Raw genomic sequence first — 20,110 nt, forward strand, 5'->3', positions numbered from 1 at the left:
TCGGACATGGGACAACGGACTGGTTCCAGATTGGGAAATGAGTATATCAAGGCTGTATATTATCCCCTACTTATTGAACTTCTATGCAGAGTACATCATGTGAAATGCTGGGCTGGATGGAGCACAAGCTGGAATCAAGATTGCAGGGAGAAATATCAATAACCTCAGATATTCTGATGACACCACCCTTATGGCAGAAAGTGAAGAAGAAAGAGATGAAAGAACAGAGTGAAAAAGCTGGCTTAAAACTCAGCATTCAAAAAACTAAGATCATGGCATCTGGTCCCATCACTTCAAGGCAAATAGATGGGGAAAAAATGGAAACACTGACAGACTTTATTTTTTATTTTCTTGGACTCCAAAACACTGCAGATGGTGACTGTAGCCACGAAATTAAAAGACACTTGCTCCTTGGAATAAAAGCTATGACCAACTTTGACAGCATATTAAAAACCAGAGACATTACTTTGCTGCCAAAGTCCATCTAGTCAAAGATATGGTTTTCCCAGTAGTCATGTATGGATGTGAGAATTGGACTATAAAGAAGGCTGAGTGTTGAAGAATTGATGCTTTTGAACTGTGGTGTTGGAGAAGACTCTTGAGTCTCTTGGACTGCAAGGAGATCAAACCAGTCAATCCTAAAGGAAACCAACCCTGAATATTCATTGGAAGGACTGATGCTGGGGCTGAAGCTCCAATACTTTGGCCACCTGATGCAAAGAGCTGACTCATTAGAAAAGCTCTTGATGCTGGGAAAGGTTGAAGGCAGGAGGAGAAGGGGAGATGGTTGGATGGCATCACTGACTCAATGAACATGAGTTTGAGTAAACTCTGGGAGCTGGTGATGAACAGGGAAGCCTGGTGTGCTGCAGTCCATGGGGTCACATAGAGTTGGACATGACTAAGCAACTGAAGAACAACAACAAATTTTCACATTGTGGCACATTGATGGCAACTTTAGAAAATAGTTTTTAAATCTTTTCCAACACTGGTTCTTTTGTATCTTAAATTACATGACACTAGAAGAGTTTGCTTGTCTTTTTTCTGTTGCTTTTCTTCCGTTTCTTTTCTTTCTTTCTTGCCTGCTTGCTTTCTTTCTCTAGCTGAGCTTAGCTTTCTGTTTTTGAATGAGTGATTAGTATCTAACATTATTTTATCAAAGGGTGAAAATAAGCATATAGTGTACATGTTGTTATATGACCAATATCTTCCCAGGCTCAGTATTTCTTGAGCTGAAGCAAAAGCCTTTATTTCTCAAGTTGGTACATATTGGGAAGCAATGCTACACACTGCTCTTAACTGAAATGCTTAAGAAATCTGTGTTTATCTAGCTCAAGAGCCAACATCTTCTATTTACTTATAGTACAACTTGTGTGATGAACACAATTGTTTAACCAAAGCAGAGGCTTCGGCAACCCTTTGGAACCATACATGCAAATTAGCTAGCTTTTACCCAAACCTGTCCATCAACAGTTTTGAATGGAAAGGGGATCTAGATAAATGTATTGCTCTCATACATAATAATTGAGAGAACACTTTTTAAAAAATCACTGAATGATGAACCTGATTAGATTACATTATTCATCCTACAGGTGCTGATGTTTTCCTATTGAACACTGGCCGGTCTGGATCTCTTTGGAATATGTCTCTGTTGTGGGTTGTTGTGCAATGTTCAAAGGAGCATAATGAAGGTGAATCTGAGGAATGAGTATGTCTCAAGCTACGACGCTAATCAACACGTGATGTTCCCCAGGCACTGGGAGAGCAAGAGAAACAAGGAAAGCATGCAAGACATTCACACAAGTGAATACAGATTTTGTTTGACCAACAAGGTTATCCTAACAGAATTCCTGTTAGGGAAATAGTGGATCTATAGAATCAGGTTTGCTATATTTTCCTATTTGTTTCAGGAATTGTGGAGCAAAGGAAATATCAGGGTTTTCCTTCACAGGCTAACCAGTGCCATTTGGGGAATGGAAAAGCTTGGCGCCTCGTGTTCCTTAAGGGAATTTGGGCATGTACCAGCCAGTCTCCTTTTCTAATACTTTAACTGCACTTCAAGCTCCCACAGTTTCTTTAACATGGGAACAAATATTATGAGCTGTTTGAAAATTACTGAGGCTACTGTTTAAGACAAAGACTCATTTTGAAAGCAGGTTTATATTTTTCTTGGGAGGCTTTCAAATGCTCTAGGTCATTAACCAAAAAAAAAAAAAAAAATAGAGAAAATACAAGTGTGTTATTTAAGGAAAAAAATCTAGATGTGAATATTAAATGGTTCTAACTAATTTCTCCTCAACTGTTTATGTCATATACAGAACTAAATTACCATAGTTTGGGACCTACCACTGCAGCTCTTTAGCGTGAAACATTATGTCAGTGATCACAATGTTTATTTCTACAATGCCTTTATCTAAGGAGATCTAAGTCCTCCACTGGGTCATTAACTCTTAAAGCATTCCATAGAGGCAACCAGCAGCTTCTGCGCTCCTGGTGTTGACAAAGAAATTGACACATGAGTGGGGTTAGCTTTTTTTTTGTTAATTTTATTCCTTTATTTTGAGCTTTGCTGGGTCTTTGTTGCTGCGAGTGCTGTTTTCTAGTTGCAGAGAGCAGGGGCTGCTCTCTAGCTGCAGTGTGCAGGCCTCTCTTGTTTCAGAGCACCGGGCTCCAGGACACGTGGGCTTTTGTACTTGCAGCTCCCGGGCTCCAGAGCATAGGTTCCGATCTTGTGACACACCAGCGTAGTTGCTCCACAACCTGTGGGATCTTCCTGGGTCAGGCATCAGACCCACATCTCCCTCATTGGCAGGCACCGGATTCTTTACCACTGAGCTACCAGGGAAGCCCCTGGGGTTAGCTTGCTGCTGCTGCTGCTGCTGCTAAGTCGCTTCAGTCGTGTCTGACTCTGTGCGACCCCATAGACAGCAGCCCACCAGGCTCCCCCGTCCCTGGGATTCTCCAGGCAAGAACACTGGAGTGGGTTGCCATTTCCTTCTCCAATGCATGAAAGTGAAAAGTGAAAGTGAAGTCGCTCAGTCGTGTCTGACCCTCAGCGACCCCATGGACTGCAGCCTACCAGGCTCCTCCATCCATGGGATTTTCCAGGCAAGAGTACTGGAGTGGGGTGCCATTGTTAGCTTACTTGATGGCAATTGATACCCAGAGGTCACAGGGTCTTGACATGTGGTTAGAAACTGATGAACCTTGTGCCAAATTTGTTCCACATGTTTTGTTCAGCAATCACATTGCTGTTTAGTCATTCAGCCATGTCCGACTCTGTGTACCCATAAACTGTAGCTGGCAAGTCTCCTCTGTCCATGGAATTTTCCAGGCAAGGATACTGGAGCAGGTTGCCATTTCCTAGTCCAGGGTATCTTCCCAACCCAGAGATAGAAAGAACCTGTATCTCCTCCAAGTTTCCTGCATTGCAGGCATGTCCTTTACTGCTGAGCCACTGGGGAAGCCCCTAATCATACTGTGGGCAATGTTAAAAGTTGAGGAATTTGATGAAAAGACCCAGTTCTCTGTCTTCTTGTTAAGGATGTAAAGTTCTAATAGCACAAAGGTGCTCTCTCCCTCATGGCAAACATCAGCTGGATTTTGGCAGCTTTTGTTGTTTCGGGGAGGCTGCTGTGTCCTTACCTGTCCCGATTTGCTTCATTTTTGGGGTCCACACCCTTATCCCTGTAGGCATTTGTGTTTGGGACAGCATGTCATAAATCCTATGATTTTACAATCCACAGAAAGGGTGGTTCTTAATGGGAAGCATACTTGCTGCACAAGTTCTTTCCCAGTTAGCCCATTAGCTCCTTGAGGCAGAGACTGTGCCTTCTCCCTAGTTAATTTTCATTGCTTAGAACAGCATCTATCCTGTACTCTTTGGGCAATCAATATTTGGTAATTAATAAAGAGATTCACAAATGAAGGACTTAAAATGACATTTGGGTCAAGCTATTAATTACTATGACTGTCTATGGCAGGACATTTTCTCTTTAGATGGAAAGGGGGCTTGAGAGTTTTTCCAGAACTGAACTGTGTTGACTGATTTTCCATTGTGCATAGTCACCAATGCCTGACACAAAGCAATCACTGTAATTGGGATTTCAAGTCTAGAGTCCAGGGTGGTTAAGTATGGCTGTTGCAGGGAGGAGCCAATTCTGATTCCATGTTGGAATTCTTTCTTTGACTTGCTTTTCATTGCTTTTTGTTTATGTAATCATACATAATGGTCTACCTCAGAGAACCCTACCCCCTCTGCCTGACTGTTAAACTAAAAGTGCCTTTATTCAGGACCCTGTCCATCAATGGATGGCACAAAGAAGAAATTAACACATCCCTGCCAGAGGCTTGCCATACTAGGAGATAGTTGCAAGATTAATGGTCTTTTATTTGGTTTCCTCCCTTCCTCTCCCCTTACCCACTCCATCCCTCAGCTCTGTTCTATAAAAGAACTTGGCATCTAGACCTACCCTGATAAGATGGTTATTTTGAGACTACCAGTTCGGTAAAGCTGTATTCCTTAACCTCAACACTTCATCTTTTAGATTCATTGTCCTGCTCTGTGATAAGCAGAGCTAGCTTGGACTTGGTCACACCGGAATATAACAAATATGTAGATGAGTGAAGTGTTTTAGGTTGTAAAGTGAAACATTGGTCTGTAAGAACAGAGCTGGGGAGGGGGTGTCTGAATCCAGATGGACTGCTGCCTTATTTTTCTGTTCAGTTCACAGTAAGAATAAATCTATTCACTATTAGTCTATTCACTGTGAGTCTATTCACTATAAGTCTATTCTACTCTACTATGGGTGTTCCCATCACACCCTCAGAGTCAGCTATGAATTGCTCTGTAAAGAGAAAGTCTCTCCCTTTGTGAAACTTGTGCCCCCCAGGGATTTCTTTTCCTTCATTGTCAGAATCCATCCCAAAGGGGATTTTTCATCTCCAAATTAAAGACTGGCCTAATTCAATTACAATAGCATTTGGACTGTTTCTAGCCTGTGCTAGAAGATCAATAATGGTTATTTAAATGGAATCTGAATCACAAGAGAACCATAAGAACCATATTTACATTTACATAAATGTGACATGAAGAATTGTACTTTATTTTTTGTATTACATTGACAGAGTCTCTTATACAGGCTTCCCTGTGGCTCAGGTGGTAAAGAATCTGCCAGCAATGCAGCAGACCCAGGTTCAATCCCTGGGTAGGGAAGATCCACTGGAGAAGGAAATGGTTGGTTACCCACTCTAGTATTTTTGCCTGAAGAATTCCATGGACAGAGGAGTTTGGCTAGCTACAGTCCATGGGGTCACAAAGAGTCAGACTGAGTGACTAACACACACACATTCTCATGCACAGAATTCAACCAACATAGAGTCTACAGAATTTGAAAGCCATTCATGACCTCACCCATACACATATACACACATCTGTGTTACTGTCTTCAGGAGAGCCACTGTCCACAATTTGAGATATTAAAAGCACACTTAAATAAGCTTTTTCTAATTCTAAAAACAGTTGTTCAAAACACTATAAAATTTGAGACAAATGTTGATTGAAAGGTAAGGGAAACACACACAGGAACAGCAATCCATGCTCATGCTAATTATTTTTAAATAAAATCACTGCTTCAAGTTTTATAGTTGTTAGTTTGTTCATTGGAAACCAAGTAAGTCCCCAATAATAGTGAAGGAGTCTTTTGGGCCCAGGAAAGAAAACAACAGTTTCAAAGGCCCTCACTGAATCATCTAACTTCGGAGAAAACAAAACAGAACTTTAGGTCCCGCCCTGAGGCTCCAGGCCGGTTGCATCTATCTGGGACTTATCACCCACTGTCCAGAAACTTTCCACCCCCTACCCCTGCTCAGAAGTCTTATCAGCCCCTGTCCGGAAACCTTCCACCCCCTACACCTGCCCAGAAACTTATGACCCCCTGCCCAACTACAAATGCCATCTCAACAGAATACCCAAAACATCTCGCCTGATTAACCTTTCCCTTATCGTTTCCATAAACCTGCCTATAAATATGGAGCCTCCCTGATCCCTGTCTGTGCTCAGCCTGGTCCTTAGGCCGACTGTCGCCCCTCCTTGCCTGAATAAAAGAAGTAACCTATTTCTGTTGAGGTCGTCTTTCTTTTTTCTGCCTTGGCCTGAACTATACCTTACAAATAGCTCACTCATGGGCTTATCATTCACTCATTTGTGGTGGAAATTCTTTCCCTTCCATTTCTGAGTTCAGAGTAATCACAGGCAAATGGATAAAGGCAGGCTGATGCAGTTGAGATGACTACTGCCATAGATTAATGTTCCTTCTAAATGAAATCCCTTCCTGCAACATCATTGTTGTTGTTTTTGTTCAGTTGCTAAGCCGTGTCCAACATCATTGACTTGTAAGAATTCCAGTTTGAATATGGGCAAAGAAAAGTAAATTTCCCAGAGAAATCAGCACAACTCCAAAATAGTAGGGAAGAAAATAAATTTTATTTTTCCATTGAGAAAATGCATGAGAGATACATACAAGTTCTTTTCAAAGTTAGATATATATATATATATGTAAATACATTATCTTTCATTAATTTCCTAGCACTCTTTATTATCATTCTTCTTTATTTTTAGTATATTTAGAGAAAAATAATTATAATTGGTAATTCCCCAGTATATTAAAGTTATATATTTAACAAAAGTGGTAACCTAGATTCTCAGTTTACCAATATTTGCCAAGATAATTGAAAGAGTATTTGATTAGTAATTACAGGCAGTACCAAAAATGGGGATCTGTGTACTGAGAAGGGAGAAGAAAGGGAGAACAAATAAGAAAATGGAAGTCTGTTTGCTGAGAATACTTAAACTTGACGAAAGCTGACGCAAAATACATGAGCCCACTGGGATGTTATTTTTACCTCTTAAAGGTTGTAGCTAACTGTGCTGTGAAAGGCTGATAGAACCAAATCCCGAGTGATATTTTATTTTTATTTAATGTTTTCTTTTTTGATATGTATTTCTTTATTTTTGACTGCACTGGGTCTTCATTGCCGCCTTTGGGATCTTTAGTTGTGGCATGTGAGACTTAGTTCCCTGACCAGAGATAGAACTCAGGACCCCTGCATTGGGAGCACAGAATCTTAACCACTGGACCACCAGGGAAGTCCCCTGAATGGTATTTTAGATTCTTCTCTGCTTAGGTATTGACCTGAAAATGCCTGACAAAGTGATGTAACTTACATGGAAGGTATTAACAAAATTCTCTGTGCTTAGAATGTCTTCTGAAATGATACTATGCATTTATTTATTCTTCTATCTCAAATATTTCCTGAGCTCTTACTATGAACCAGATAGTACCTAGTGGCTGGATATAAGATCAGTGGACAAGACAAAGTAACTTTGCCCATAGCATTTATATTCTGTTGGAGGAAGAGAGCAATAAGAAAAATAAACAAATACATGCATAACCAATAAGTAGTCTTCTTGGAGACAGTGTCCTAGTTACCTAGAGTCACCAAGGAGACATCCAAAATTGGGGCATAGAGATTTCGGTACTATCTGTGTAGTATCAAATAAATATAGGGCACTTTGCACGTACCAGGCTTATGCAATATTTTGCTACAAGGGTGGGTAAAACAGAGATAGCTCCTGACTTCATGCATTTTTGCTTCCCTCAGCTATAGAATGAGTTAGTTGTGCAGAGGATCACTCAGACCTATTCTGAGTCTAATATCCATTCCATCCTGCTCCTGTGTACAAAGACTGCATCCCTGTTCCAAGCTCTTGACCTGGAGGGAAGCCTGGCAGGGCAGGACCAACCAGTTGAACAACAAAGGAAAGAAATGGAATGTTCAGGAGTGTGAGAGACAGGGATAGATGAAACCATGCCTGAGAGAGCCTTCCAGAGCCCAGTTCCATAGTCACATTCAAGTCCCGGGAGCAGGGATCCTAAAGAAGATCCCAGAGGAACAAGGGTCTGAGAGAAAGGAAAAGAAGAACAAGAAATAGGAGGGTGAATAAGCCAGGAAGTTGTGCAACTGCCTGGGGCAGTGGATTTGCTTCTGCATAGTCTCCTAGAGGTGCTTTCCATGGGTTGTTTCATTTCCTTTGAAGTCCCCAAATGCCTGGGAACTGCTTTTCAAAGAGTGCAGACAAGCTTTCCTCCTTACCTGCTTGTGCATTTAAAGCTGTGCCTTTTCAGAGTCCAAAGAATGGTTTGAATCACCTGTAGAATGAATCACACCATGAGCAAAGTGAGACCTACTGACCAGGTCAGCACCAAACTCCTGATTCGGACTCCATTCAGCACCCAATCGTCCCGTCTTTCAGGATCCGAGTGCTGGCTGAATATTTGGACCATAGAGCAGTGCAGGGCTCCTAATGCTGGGGAGACCAGAGAGTGCCATGTTTCAATAACACCATCAGAATAGAAAAACCTGCAGCCACTCTATCAAAAGGTCCTCAAAGCAATATTTGGTAGTGTTCTTGCAACTCCCTGAAGTGGACATATACCAAAAGGACTCAGGGCTGGGCTTTTGTTTATCATTCTGGAACAGACAAATTTGGCCATTTTTAAAGCTGTATAATCATAAACACATGTTATTATTATTTTTAAAGACTTGGTTTATTATGAAAATGTAATTGACCCAGCAGGGTTTTTTTCCTACTGCCGCTTCGGTGCTCTGCGAATATAAAATCATAAAGACCAGAGACTACGATTTATTTCTTGATCTCTGGAGTCTATCATGGTGCCTGTACATAATACACTTGTTAGGTGGCTGGAAATCTCCAGAAGATATTTCATGGTCATCATTTTGAAAGTACTGTAAAACTTAAAAACTCTATATGCAATATTTGAGATAGAAATTGTACAGCTTTTAATTTTCCTCATATTCTCATTAAAAAAGACATTAGGAAGTCTGACATGTTATAATATATTACAATATTTTCTTTTTTTGAAAAATAACTGAAAACCAAGAAAGACATGCACTGCTTGTTCCAATAATATTCTTACCCATTGTGGTCTGAAGTTGGTTTTAAGTAAAGCACTTCATGTCTAACCCTATTAAAATTTGCAAACACTGGTGGCCTAAGGCAGACAGAATCTTAATTTGAATTTTAAGTGGAAAGTTAATTGTTTTGTAAATTAATCAGTAACATGGCTTAGCTCTATTTGCCCGGTTAATTACTTTTCCCTATCCTGTTAATTCCAACTTTACAAGAGAAACTCATTTTTTCGAACTGCCCTATTCACTGTTTCCTCATAAGGACATGTGGTTTCCAAGTGTGTGGTCTTTTCAGTCATACATTTTCATCTTACGGTTCTCAATGGCTTTTGCCATAGGGAATGGAGAGGCCTTATTTCTCTTTGTCCTGTTCAAAATGCTATTGAAAACCTACTATGTGCAGAGCATTTTTTCAGAGTACAATGAGAGATAAAACTGTAATATGTTGCAAGCCATGAGTCAGATTTGGACCCAGGTCGATAAGGAATAGTGAGTGAGTCAAGAGTATGACCTCAGATGTCTGGCAGACTGGAATTCCTCCACTGGCCTTATTACCAGTTAGTTGTAGGACTTTGGGTGGTTCATTTATTTAAACTCCATAGTTGGAGCTTTCTTAGTAAAACTGATTCTATAATGTTGTCCTGCTCGGTCGATAAGTCACTCATATCTGGTGTCTGACTCTTCATGACCCTATGGACTATACCTTGAGAGGCTCCTCTGTCCATGGGACCTCCCAGGCAAGAATACTGGAGTGGGTTGCACTTCCTTCTGCAGGGGATCTTCCTGACCCTGGAATTGAATCCTCATCTCCTGCATTGCAAAGCCCAGTATGATGAGTATTGTTCTAATAATGTAGTTCAAAAGATCAAATCATCTAATTAATTAATACATTGTGTTGTGAAATAGGCTTACTTATTAATATAATTTAATATTTATTGAATAGTTCTTATGATTAGCATAACAGTATGGAATCATATTGAACATATTATCTTACATGTCTTTTTCTTTTTCCTTCCTCTTTGTAATTAACCTGAGTTAAACTCGGTGTGAATAGATGTAGATCCAGAATTAAATTTTGAGAAATATTCTTTTTTGGCCTTATTCACTATTGAATGTTACAATTCCTGGTCCCAATTAATATCTCCACCTGGCCAGAAAATTGATGGTTAAGGGAGATGATGAGTTTGTTTCTAAATTTTGTCAAGGACCCTTTGCTTTTATCATTCAAAGGTGCACATCATTCTTTATATTTTAGTAGAAAAATATTATGACATGAAATGAAAAGATTAAGAAAAGAGTTTTTCAAGCAGTTTCACAAATAACCATGTAAAACACTGTTTTATGCAACTTACAAATGTTTTTCATTTTGGCTTTATGTCAAAGATAAAACAGTTGCTCTTGAGCCACTGAAAAGAATAATTTCAGTGGACAAATAGAAGTAACTCTCGTATCATTCCTCTGTTGATCACTAATAAATTGTGTAAAATGCAAAACAAAGTTTTCTTGGATTACAATAAGCTGGGAGCACTGATATGAAGTGGTTCGCTTCATTGCACCAAAGTTGTTTAATTCCCCTTTGGCCAAATATGTGTCCTGCATTGATTAGATCATTAAGTAACATGACCTAGTCTGTGACTAAGAAACTATTGAGATGGAGATGACAATGAGAAACAGATAAGAAAGGAGTGCCAAATAATGATTTCTGAGTGGGGGACTCTCTGAAACTTTAAATAAGATATAATTGTGGTGTGATTTCCCCAGGAGAAACCTCTCTGAATAGAGTATCAAAATACATTTCAAATATCAAGGAATCAGATATTTGACTAAAAAAATAAATAAATAAATCACAAAGTTCGGCTATGAATTCAGTTCAGTTCAGTTCAGTTGCTCAGTCATGTCCAACTCTTTGCGACCCCATGAATTGCAGCACTCTAGGCCTCCCTGTCCATTGCTAATTCCCAAGTTTACCCAAACTCATGTCCATCGAGTCAGTGATGCCATCCAGCCATCTCATCCTGTGTCATCCCCTTCTCCTCCTGCCCGCAATCCCTCCCAGCATCAGGGTCTTTTCCAATGAGTCAACTCTTCACATCAGGTGGCCAAAGTATTGGAGTTTCAGCTTCAGCATCAGTCCTTCCAATGAACACCCAGGACTGATCTCCTTCACGATGGACTGGTTGGATCTCCTTGCAGGCCAAGGGACTCTCAAGAGTCTTCTCCAATACCACAGTTCAAAAGCATCAATTCTTCAGCGCTCAGCTTTCTTCACAGTCCAACTCTCACATCCACACATGACCACTGGAAAAACCATAGCCTTGACTAGAAGGACCTTTGTTGGCAAAGTAATGTCTCTGCTTTTTAATATGCTGTCTAGGTTGGGCATAACTTTCCTTCCAAGGAGTAAGCATCTTTTAATTTCATGGCTGCAATCACCATCTGCAGTGATTTTGGAGCCCCAAAAATAAAGTCTGACACTGTTTCCACTGTTTCCCCATCTATTTCCCATGAAGTGATGGGACTGGATACCATGATCTTCGTTTTCTGAATGTTGAGCTTTAAGCCAACTTTTTCACTCTCCTCTTTCACTTTCATCAAGAGGCTCTTTAGTTCCTCTTCACTTTCTGCCATAAGGGTGGTGTCATCTGCCTATCTGAGGTTATTGATATTTCTCCCATGCATAGTTTTCAATAATGTGCTACAAGGGGAAAAAAAAATGTGTTCGACAAATTTTGTTTTTTCCTTAACTTTGATCATATGTGTTCATATAAGAGATTCCCTTTCTCTAGTTTCCTTCAAGAGATTGTAGGCAAGACAGGACACAATGTGGAATTTAGGTCTGAATCTAGGTTCTATATCTGCGGATTTGGCAAATCGAAGTTGTATGCACTTAGAAAAGCATAGTCTCTCCTGAATTTATTCTATTATAAAATGGAGCTAATAAGCCTTACTTCATAGGGACATTTTAAATGTGAGATGTAGTGCATATAAGTAACCTGTGATATTGGGACCATTTAATACTCTGTAGCTATTATTATTATTGATAAACTTCAGCTTAAAAAAAAAAATCACAAATCATTAGAAGTAGGATGGTTGGAACTTCCCTGGTGGTCTCTTGATTAGGAATCTGCACTTCCAATGCAGTGAAGTGAAAGTGAAAATGTTAGTTGCTCAGTCATGTCTGTCTCTTTGCACTGATCCCATGGGCTGTAGTCCACCTGGCTCCTCTTTCCATGGGGTTTTCCAAGCAAGAACACTGGAGTGGGTTGCCATTCCCTTCTCCAGGGGATCTTAGATCGAACCCAGGTCTCCCACATTGTGGGCAGATTCTTTACCGCCTGAGCGAGGCAGAGATTTGATCTGTGGTTGGGAAACTAAAATTCCACATGTCTTGGCCAAACAAACAATAAATAAAACAAAAATAAAAGGTTTACTAAAAAAAAAAGAGAGAGAGAGAGAGAGAATAAGAAGTGGGATGGTTCCTGTCAATTTGTCCATAATTTGTCAATAATTTAGAGGCAAGTTTCCCACAGTGTATAGCTTAATTATCTTAAAAAAAGATCTCAGTGGATTTCTTGCCCTTTAGGGGATTATCACACACTACACTCAATAAAGCACATGGACCTATCTCCCCCAAAATGTCAGAATTCACAGAAACTCAGATTTTAATTTTTAAAAAATGCAATGAAAAGTAGGAGAAATTTAGGGGTGGGACCTTCGGGCAGTAATTAGGTTTAGATGTGGTCATGAGAGTGGGGCCCTCAAGCTATTAGTGTCCTTATAAAAACGGAAGGCGTATAGAGTTCTCTCACTCTCTACCCTGTGAGGGCACAGCAAGGAAATTGTTGTTGTTGAGTCGCTAAATCATTGTGACTCTTTGTGATTCCCTGGACTGTAGCCCACCATAATCCTGTCCATAGGATTCTCCAGGCTCGAATACGGGGATGGGTAGTCATCTCCTCCTCCAGGGGATCTTCCCAACCCAGGATTTGAACCCACGTCTCTTCCATCAGCAAGCGGATTCCTTACTATTGAGTCGCCAGGGAAGCACAGCAAGAAGATGGTGGTCGGCAAACCTCAGGGAGGGCTCTCACCAGAACTCCACCACCTGGCACCCTGATTTCAGACGTCCCAAGACTCCAGAACTGTGAAAAGTTAATTTCTGTTGTTTGAGCGACCTGGTCTATTGTATTCTGTTAAAGCAGTCTGAACTAAAACATGGCGATTATTATACAGAAAAGAGTTCATTTTTTTTTAAATGTATTTTTAATGCATTTGTTTACTATTTTTTTTAATTGAAATATAAAATGTTACTAGTAGTAAAGGACCCACCTGCCAATGCAGGAGACACGGGAGATGGGGGCCATAGGGCCGCAAAGAGCCGGACACAGCTGAAGTGACTTAGCACACATAATTGCTTTACAGTGTTGCATCAACTCCATGTATACATATATCACCTCCCTCCTTAGTCTCCCTCCCACAGGTCCCCCCCATCCCACCAAGTCATCAAGGAGAGCCAGGCTGAGCTCTCTCTGCTATACAGCAGCTTTCCACTAGCTATCCATTTTACACATGGTAGTGTAAAATAATGGCACCCCACTCCAGTACTTTTGCCTGGAAAATCCCATGGACAGAGGAGCCTGGTGGGCTGCAGTCCATAGGGTTGCTAGAGTCGGACACGACTGAGCGACTTCACTTTTCACTTTCATGCATTAGAGAAGGAAATGGCAACCCACTCCAGTGTTCTTGCCTGGAGAATCCCAGGGACAGGGGAGCCTGGTGGGCTGCCGTCTATGGGGTCGCACAGAGTTGGACATGACTGAAGCGACTTAGCAGCAGCAGCAGTGTAAAATAATGAAATTAGAACACTGCCCAACACCATACACAAAAATAAACTCAAAATTGATAAGAGACCTAAATGTAAACCCGGAAGTTATAAAACATTTAGAGGAAAACATAAGAAAAACACTCTGTGACAAATCACAGTGAGATCTTTTTTGGCCCACCTCCTAAAGCAGTAAAAGTAATAATGAAAATAAACAAATGGGACCTACTTAAACTTCAAACTATGCCCAATAACCTGGACAAGGAAGCAACCTAGATGTCCACTGACAGATTAATGGATAAAGAAGATGTGACACATATATACAGGAGTTCATTTATAAGCAGAACAAATAGAGAGGTGGCAAATACAAGAGAACTGCTAATGGAACTTCGAGAACAGAGAATATTGTTAAGGACAAATAGGATGATAGTTCTAGAACATGTGGCAGTGTCCAAGATTAATTTGGGAACAACAAACCAAGAGGCCTATTGATGTGTACACTTTTTTCCTCAGGACAAGATGGCCAGCCAAGTGCAGTTAATTAACAATGAAAAATAATTTAAAATAAACACAGATTGAAAACTCACAACACAACAGAAGAAAAATAAATAAATAAATACAAAAGCAAATCCAGAAAACAATAGAAATTGGCAACAGCTTGATAGGCAGAAACAAAGATTACTACAGGCAGTGGTGAAAATTAATAGGAACTCCAGACTAAAGAGTTGTTGGTTAGGGATCAATTGCTGGAACAATAAGGATAATAAAAGCAAGAACAAAGTGACAGTGACATTTTGTGTCATTATTTATAAAGCGGCAGCATTTGCATGTGTTATGTAGTTGTCAGGACTAAATTTAATTTGGCAAATTTAATTGCCAAGCTTAAATCAAGTTTCTGATAATGTAGACAAAAGGGAGATCTCCAGAGAGCAAGGGAACACAGAGGGTCAACATGAACATGCTAGTCTTTGTAGGTTCTAAGTAATATTTTATTTCTTCCATAGAAATGGAAATAGAAATGATAGAATAACCTGAGTAGGTGGCTCTGTTGCTCCAAATTAAAAAACAGTTAAAAAAAATGCTGTCAATCTGCTAATTCTCTCACCGTTACTGCTCTCTGAATTTCACAGGCAAGTTAATCTTCTCAAGAATACGATATTATAGAAAATATAAACAATGAACTTGACTTTTTAAAAATTTTATTATTTGTTATGTCTGGCCGTGTTGGGTCTTTGTTGCTCAGGCTTTTCTCTAGTTGCGGCAAGCGGGAACTACTCTCTTGCTGTGGCTTCTCATTGCTATGCTTCTCTTGTGGTGGTGCACCAGCTGTAGGGTGTGTAGGCTTCAGTGGTTGTGTTATGTGGGCTCCGCATTTGCAGCTTGGGGGCTCTAGAGCACAGATTCAATAATTATGGTGCAAGAGCTTAGTTGTTCTGCAACAAGTGGGATCTCCCCAGACCAGGGATCAAACCCATGTCTCCTGCAATGGCAGCCAGATCCTTCGCCACTGAGCCACCAGGGAAGCCCAGAACTTGACATTTTAAGCTCTGGATTTGGGGATTTCTGTCCCTAGAAAACTTGTCCCTAGACATTCTTCCCTATCTTTCTCATTTTCTCGGACCTTTGGGACATAGTTATTTCAGAATATCATTGGGTTAACTTAAGAAACCTTGCTAAATGCCCTGGGCTAGTTCCTGACAGGACAGCTAACTCGGTAATTATTCTGTTGCTAACCCAAGGCTGATTTCTCTTTCTGATCCTAATCTTTTGGCCAAGAAAATCTCAGGAGTGAAGTACTAAATATTTTTGGAATGAGGAAAATATTTTTGTGTGAAATAAGGTCCTGGTAAAGCTGAATGCTTCAGGGAAGAGAGATTTGATAGTGAACAAAGCCAACAGGTACATCAATCCATAGCTGGGAGGCAGTTTCTATAAAGGTCAAGGCTCTCAAGTACAATGGATCTCTATTTCTGTCTCAAGTTTTCCTATTTTATGTGGATATTCTGCAATATTTTAACAGAGCTGCTAAAAATATATATCACACACAAATTTAGAAAAGAAATTTTGATTTGTCTTCCTACAAATATAACTATATATAGACACATATACATAGGCGTCTGTGCTGTTGTTCAGTCGCTAAGTCACGTCGGACTCTTTGTGACCCCATGGACTGCAGCACACCAGGCTTCCCTGTCCTCCACTATCTCCCAGAGTTTGCTCAAGTTCAAGTATATATCTCAACCAGTTATGTCATATTTTTATCATTTTCCAATTGTGTCGTCCTTCCCTTTGCCCAAGTTGGCAAACCAAGATGATAATAATAATAATAAAAATAATAATCTACTGTTTTGATTTCAACTCTTTTTTAATGGATTGCAGATTATCTTTCCAAGTTTAACTTAATTCCCCCTTGACTACAAATGTGCAACTGATACAAGTCTGAAAGAGAAAATGCTATACTTTTTGTCAGAAAGAGGGATATGCTCTAAGTTCATTTTTAAATGAGCCCAACACATGAAGAAAATTACTGTAAATATGAATTTTTAATTTTTTCTTAATTTCAACAGGTTCATTCTAATAAAATAATAGCAGCTTGGCCTACTAGACATTCTTTATTATTTTTTTTTAATAAGACAGTTTACTTTGGCAACTTCTCCTCCTCCTTAAAAGTACTGTTTTTTTAAATCTCTATATCTCTATGAACCACTCAGATTTTTTGGCCCATTAAATTTTCAAAGTTTAACAAGTGAGCAGGAAACACACCCTTCCATACCCTGAGTTAAGCTAGTACAAGGAAGCAGAGAAGTAAAAGTGTAAATGAAGGATCTTTTTTAAATGCAAAAATGAAAGGAAACTAAAGTTTGAACTTTGGAAAGACAGGACGGTGTATTCAAGGTATTCTCCAGAAGAAAACTGCTGGTGGAGTTTTCCCAAATCAGCACGAATGCTTATTTTAATTCCATTGCTGTCATCATTATTGTTTTGAGAAGAAAAAGTCCAAAAATGTATTACATTTACGGGATTCTACCTCCTACTGTAAGGAAACAGTCGAATACGACAGTACAAGGCACATCCCGCTCCTCTAAAATTAAAGACATGTAATTGACAAATTTAGTTGATTTGCTGAATATAGTCACTTTGTCTATAAATTTTTATTTAGGAGTATCAGCCATTTGTATAGACCTAAAACTTGCACCAGTTGCAGAATTCTAGTTGTTTAGGTCTAGGAAGACAGAAAAGATAAAGCTGCAGAATGAGATAGCAACCTGTAAGTCAATCCATCATTTAATTACTATTGTGAGTACTTGCTACATAAGAATCCAGAAAAAGAAACCAGAAGAAAGTCACATGGATTTTTTTCTCTTGTTTTGTATTTTTTTTCCTTATAAATTAAGATTATCAGATATATACCAATGAGTGGTTTCCCTAGCTCAAAAGAAAACAATGTGTTTGGTGCCATGGAGGAGGACAAGACTATGTATTTAATTACTTTAGCCTTATTTTGTCCCTTGGCATGATCTGTTCCCTGATTTCACCCCAGTCAAGCTTGCTTTGAAGTCGCTGACAAATTAAATCAACCACTTGGATCATATGTGTCCCAAAGAATGTGGTTTCTCGTGTATGAGCAATCTATCAATCCCCCCATCTCCTTTCACTTTGGCATTCTGACAAGCCTAGCAAATTCTAGGCAAAGATTGCAACTTATGTTTTGGCCACAGCAGCCCTTACTCAAAGTTTCAGAATTGCCAGTTCAAGGTACAACTTTCACATCTCAAGGGACTGGTACATTTCTTGATGATTGTGCAAACATTCTTAATTATGCCTCCAGGTAAACATACTGCTGTCTTCTTTGGCAACTGAGAAGTACAAAGAATGTTTATGTGCTGGTCCAGTCCTTCCAAGTATTTCTTGTGGACTTAGACACACCTGAGTTACCACCCCCCTCTTATTGGCTGAGAAAGTTGCCCCACCTGATTTGTAACTTTACCGGCTACAGTCAGTAGCTGGGGGCATCTCCGCCAGCCAACACTGGATTTAATCTAGTTAGAAGTAGACGAGCAGCTCTTACTTGAAAAAAAAAAAACACTGAGTTTTGAGTTCATTACTACAGGAAAACTGCTCTCCCTCGGGGCGCAGAGAACCTGGCTTCAGAGCAGCCTTACCAGCTCAGGAGTCTGGTCGGATAAAACCCAACCTGGAGGAGAATGGCTACCTACGCCCTGCAAATCGCCGGACTGGTGCTCGGTGGTGTGGGCATGGTGGGCACAGTGGCTGTCACGGTCATGCCTCAGTGGAGAGTGTCTGCCTTCATTGGAAGCAATATTGTGGTCTTTGAAAACCTCTGGGAAGGACTATGGATGAGTTGCATGAGGCATGCTAACATCAGAATGCAGTGCAAAATCTACGATTCGCTGCTGGCTCTCTCTCCGGACCTACAGGCAGCCAGAGGACTGATGTGTGCCGCCTCGGTGCTGGCCTTCCTGGCTTTCATGACGGCTGTCCTCGGCATGAAGTGTACCAGATGCACCGGGGACGACGACAAGGTGAAAGGTCACATTCTGCTGACCGCTGGAGTGATCTTCATCATCACCGGCCTCGTGGTGCTCATCCCCGTGAGCTGGGTTGCCAATTCCATCATCAGAGACTTCTACAACCCAATAGTGGATATTGCCCAGAAACGGGAGCTGGGAGAAGCCCTCTACATAGGCTGGACCACGGCCCTGGTGCTGATTGTTGGAGGGGCGCTGTTCTGTTGCGTTTCTTGTTGCTATGAAAAGAGCAGTAGCTACAGATACTCCATACCATCCCACCGAACAACCCAGAAAAGCTATCATGCCGAAAAGAAGTCGCCGAGTGTGTACTCTAAAAGTCAGTACGTGTAGTTATGACTCTTTTTAAACTACCTAGAAAGCCACCCAGATGACATAGATGTCCACTCTTTCCAAAACTGAGACCCAAAAGAACATTGATTGGCTGTTCTTAACTGCCTGGTATTAATCACAAGGACTAATTACATCAGCTCTTTATGATTCTATAATCAATTTCAGCTGCATGAGAAATTGTACACATTGCTTTGATTATTCTAGAAAGTACAGTAATTTGTTTTCTAAAATGGTTCATGTTTTATCTCCTTTTATTAGTTACTTCAAAATGACATTGTTGGAGACAATTATTTTACAACTGTGATTTCTCTATGACCGAGCATTATGTATATAGATGAGTGTAACAGTTCTGTGTCACATATGTAGAGACAGGCTTATATAGTCCTATTTTAAATGAAACACTGATTCATTACACTGAATAAATAGAATTCAACTATTGCTTTTCAGGGGAACCAGGGGTAAGATTGAAGAAGGTTAATATTAATTGTTTAAAAACAGCTTAGCGATGAATGCACTTAATTTATAATGAAGGTTAAAATGAAAGCTTTAATCATCAGGGTAAAGGGAACTAAATGGCTTTTTGATATCTCGTTTTTCAGCCTAGGAGTTAGAAATCCAAATTCCTTTCTCCTCATTCCCCAGATGCCTTCCTTTTCTTGTATATTAAATGGTCATCTTTTAAAAGGCAGATATTTTGTCAAGGGGCTTAGCATTCAAACTGCTTTTCCAGAGCTATACTAAGAAGAAAGATAAAACTATAGTCTAAAAAATATTACAGACTTCAGGAAAGTGAAGTTTTTTTCCCTCAAGTTTTTGTGGTTGGAGAAGGATACATTTTGACAAGAAATCATATATATATATATATGAGTATTTTAATAACTATTTGTATAGAGACTTTGGACTTTCATTAATATAAATAACAGAAGAGAAAAATTATATACCTTTATTTGATTGCCAAAAAAATGAAACCAAATTGTCCTCTGTGAACTACATCTTATATGTGGATATTTAAGTCAAAATTGTCATTTCAGTTTTCAAAGGTGAAATTTTTGTTTGTTCCAGTTTTGTTCAGTTTTACTAAGGTACAGGTATACTATATCTTTGTGTTTCCCCCCAGATTTTATTGAACTGTTAATCTGATTTGAAAGTTTGTATATATATTTTTCTAGCTTAATCAACTATGTGTATCTGCTTTATGTCCTTTGTATTAATAAATTGTGCTTTTTATATTAATTTGATATCTTTCATTTTTCTTCAGTTTTTAAATATTTTAATAATATAAAGAGTTTTAAAAAACCTGATATTTTCAGCTTTGCAGTTAAAAAAGGCTTTCAAAATCGCATTTTAAAGATAAAGATAGATTCAGCATTAATTTTTGAGAATACAGAGTATCATATATCATTTAATATGATAT

At 39.6% G+C, this 20,110-nt stretch overlaps 1 protein-coding gene across 1 annotated transcript; it reads left to right on the forward strand.

The window, feature by feature from the left end:
- Window positions 1-17,802: 17,802 nt before the first annotated feature.
- Window positions 17,803-19,929, forward strand: CLDN8 (claudin 8). The gene has a single exon (XM_006049186.4). It carries the CDS (start codon window positions 18,019-18,021, stop codon window positions 18,694-18,696), a length of 678 nt encoding a protein of 225 aa, XP_006049248.1. The 5' UTR covers window positions 17,803-18,018; the 3' UTR covers window positions 18,697-19,929.
- Window positions 19,930-20,110: the final 181 nt, after the last annotated feature.

This window comes from Bubalus bubalis, chromosome 1 (genome assembly GCF_019923935.1).
Source record: "Bubalus bubalis isolate 160015118507 breed Murrah chromosome 1, NDDB_SH_1, whole genome shotgun sequence".
In the NCBI taxonomy this organism is placed as follows: domain Eukaryota; kingdom Metazoa; phylum Chordata; class Mammalia; order Artiodactyla; family Bovidae; genus Bubalus; species Bubalus bubalis.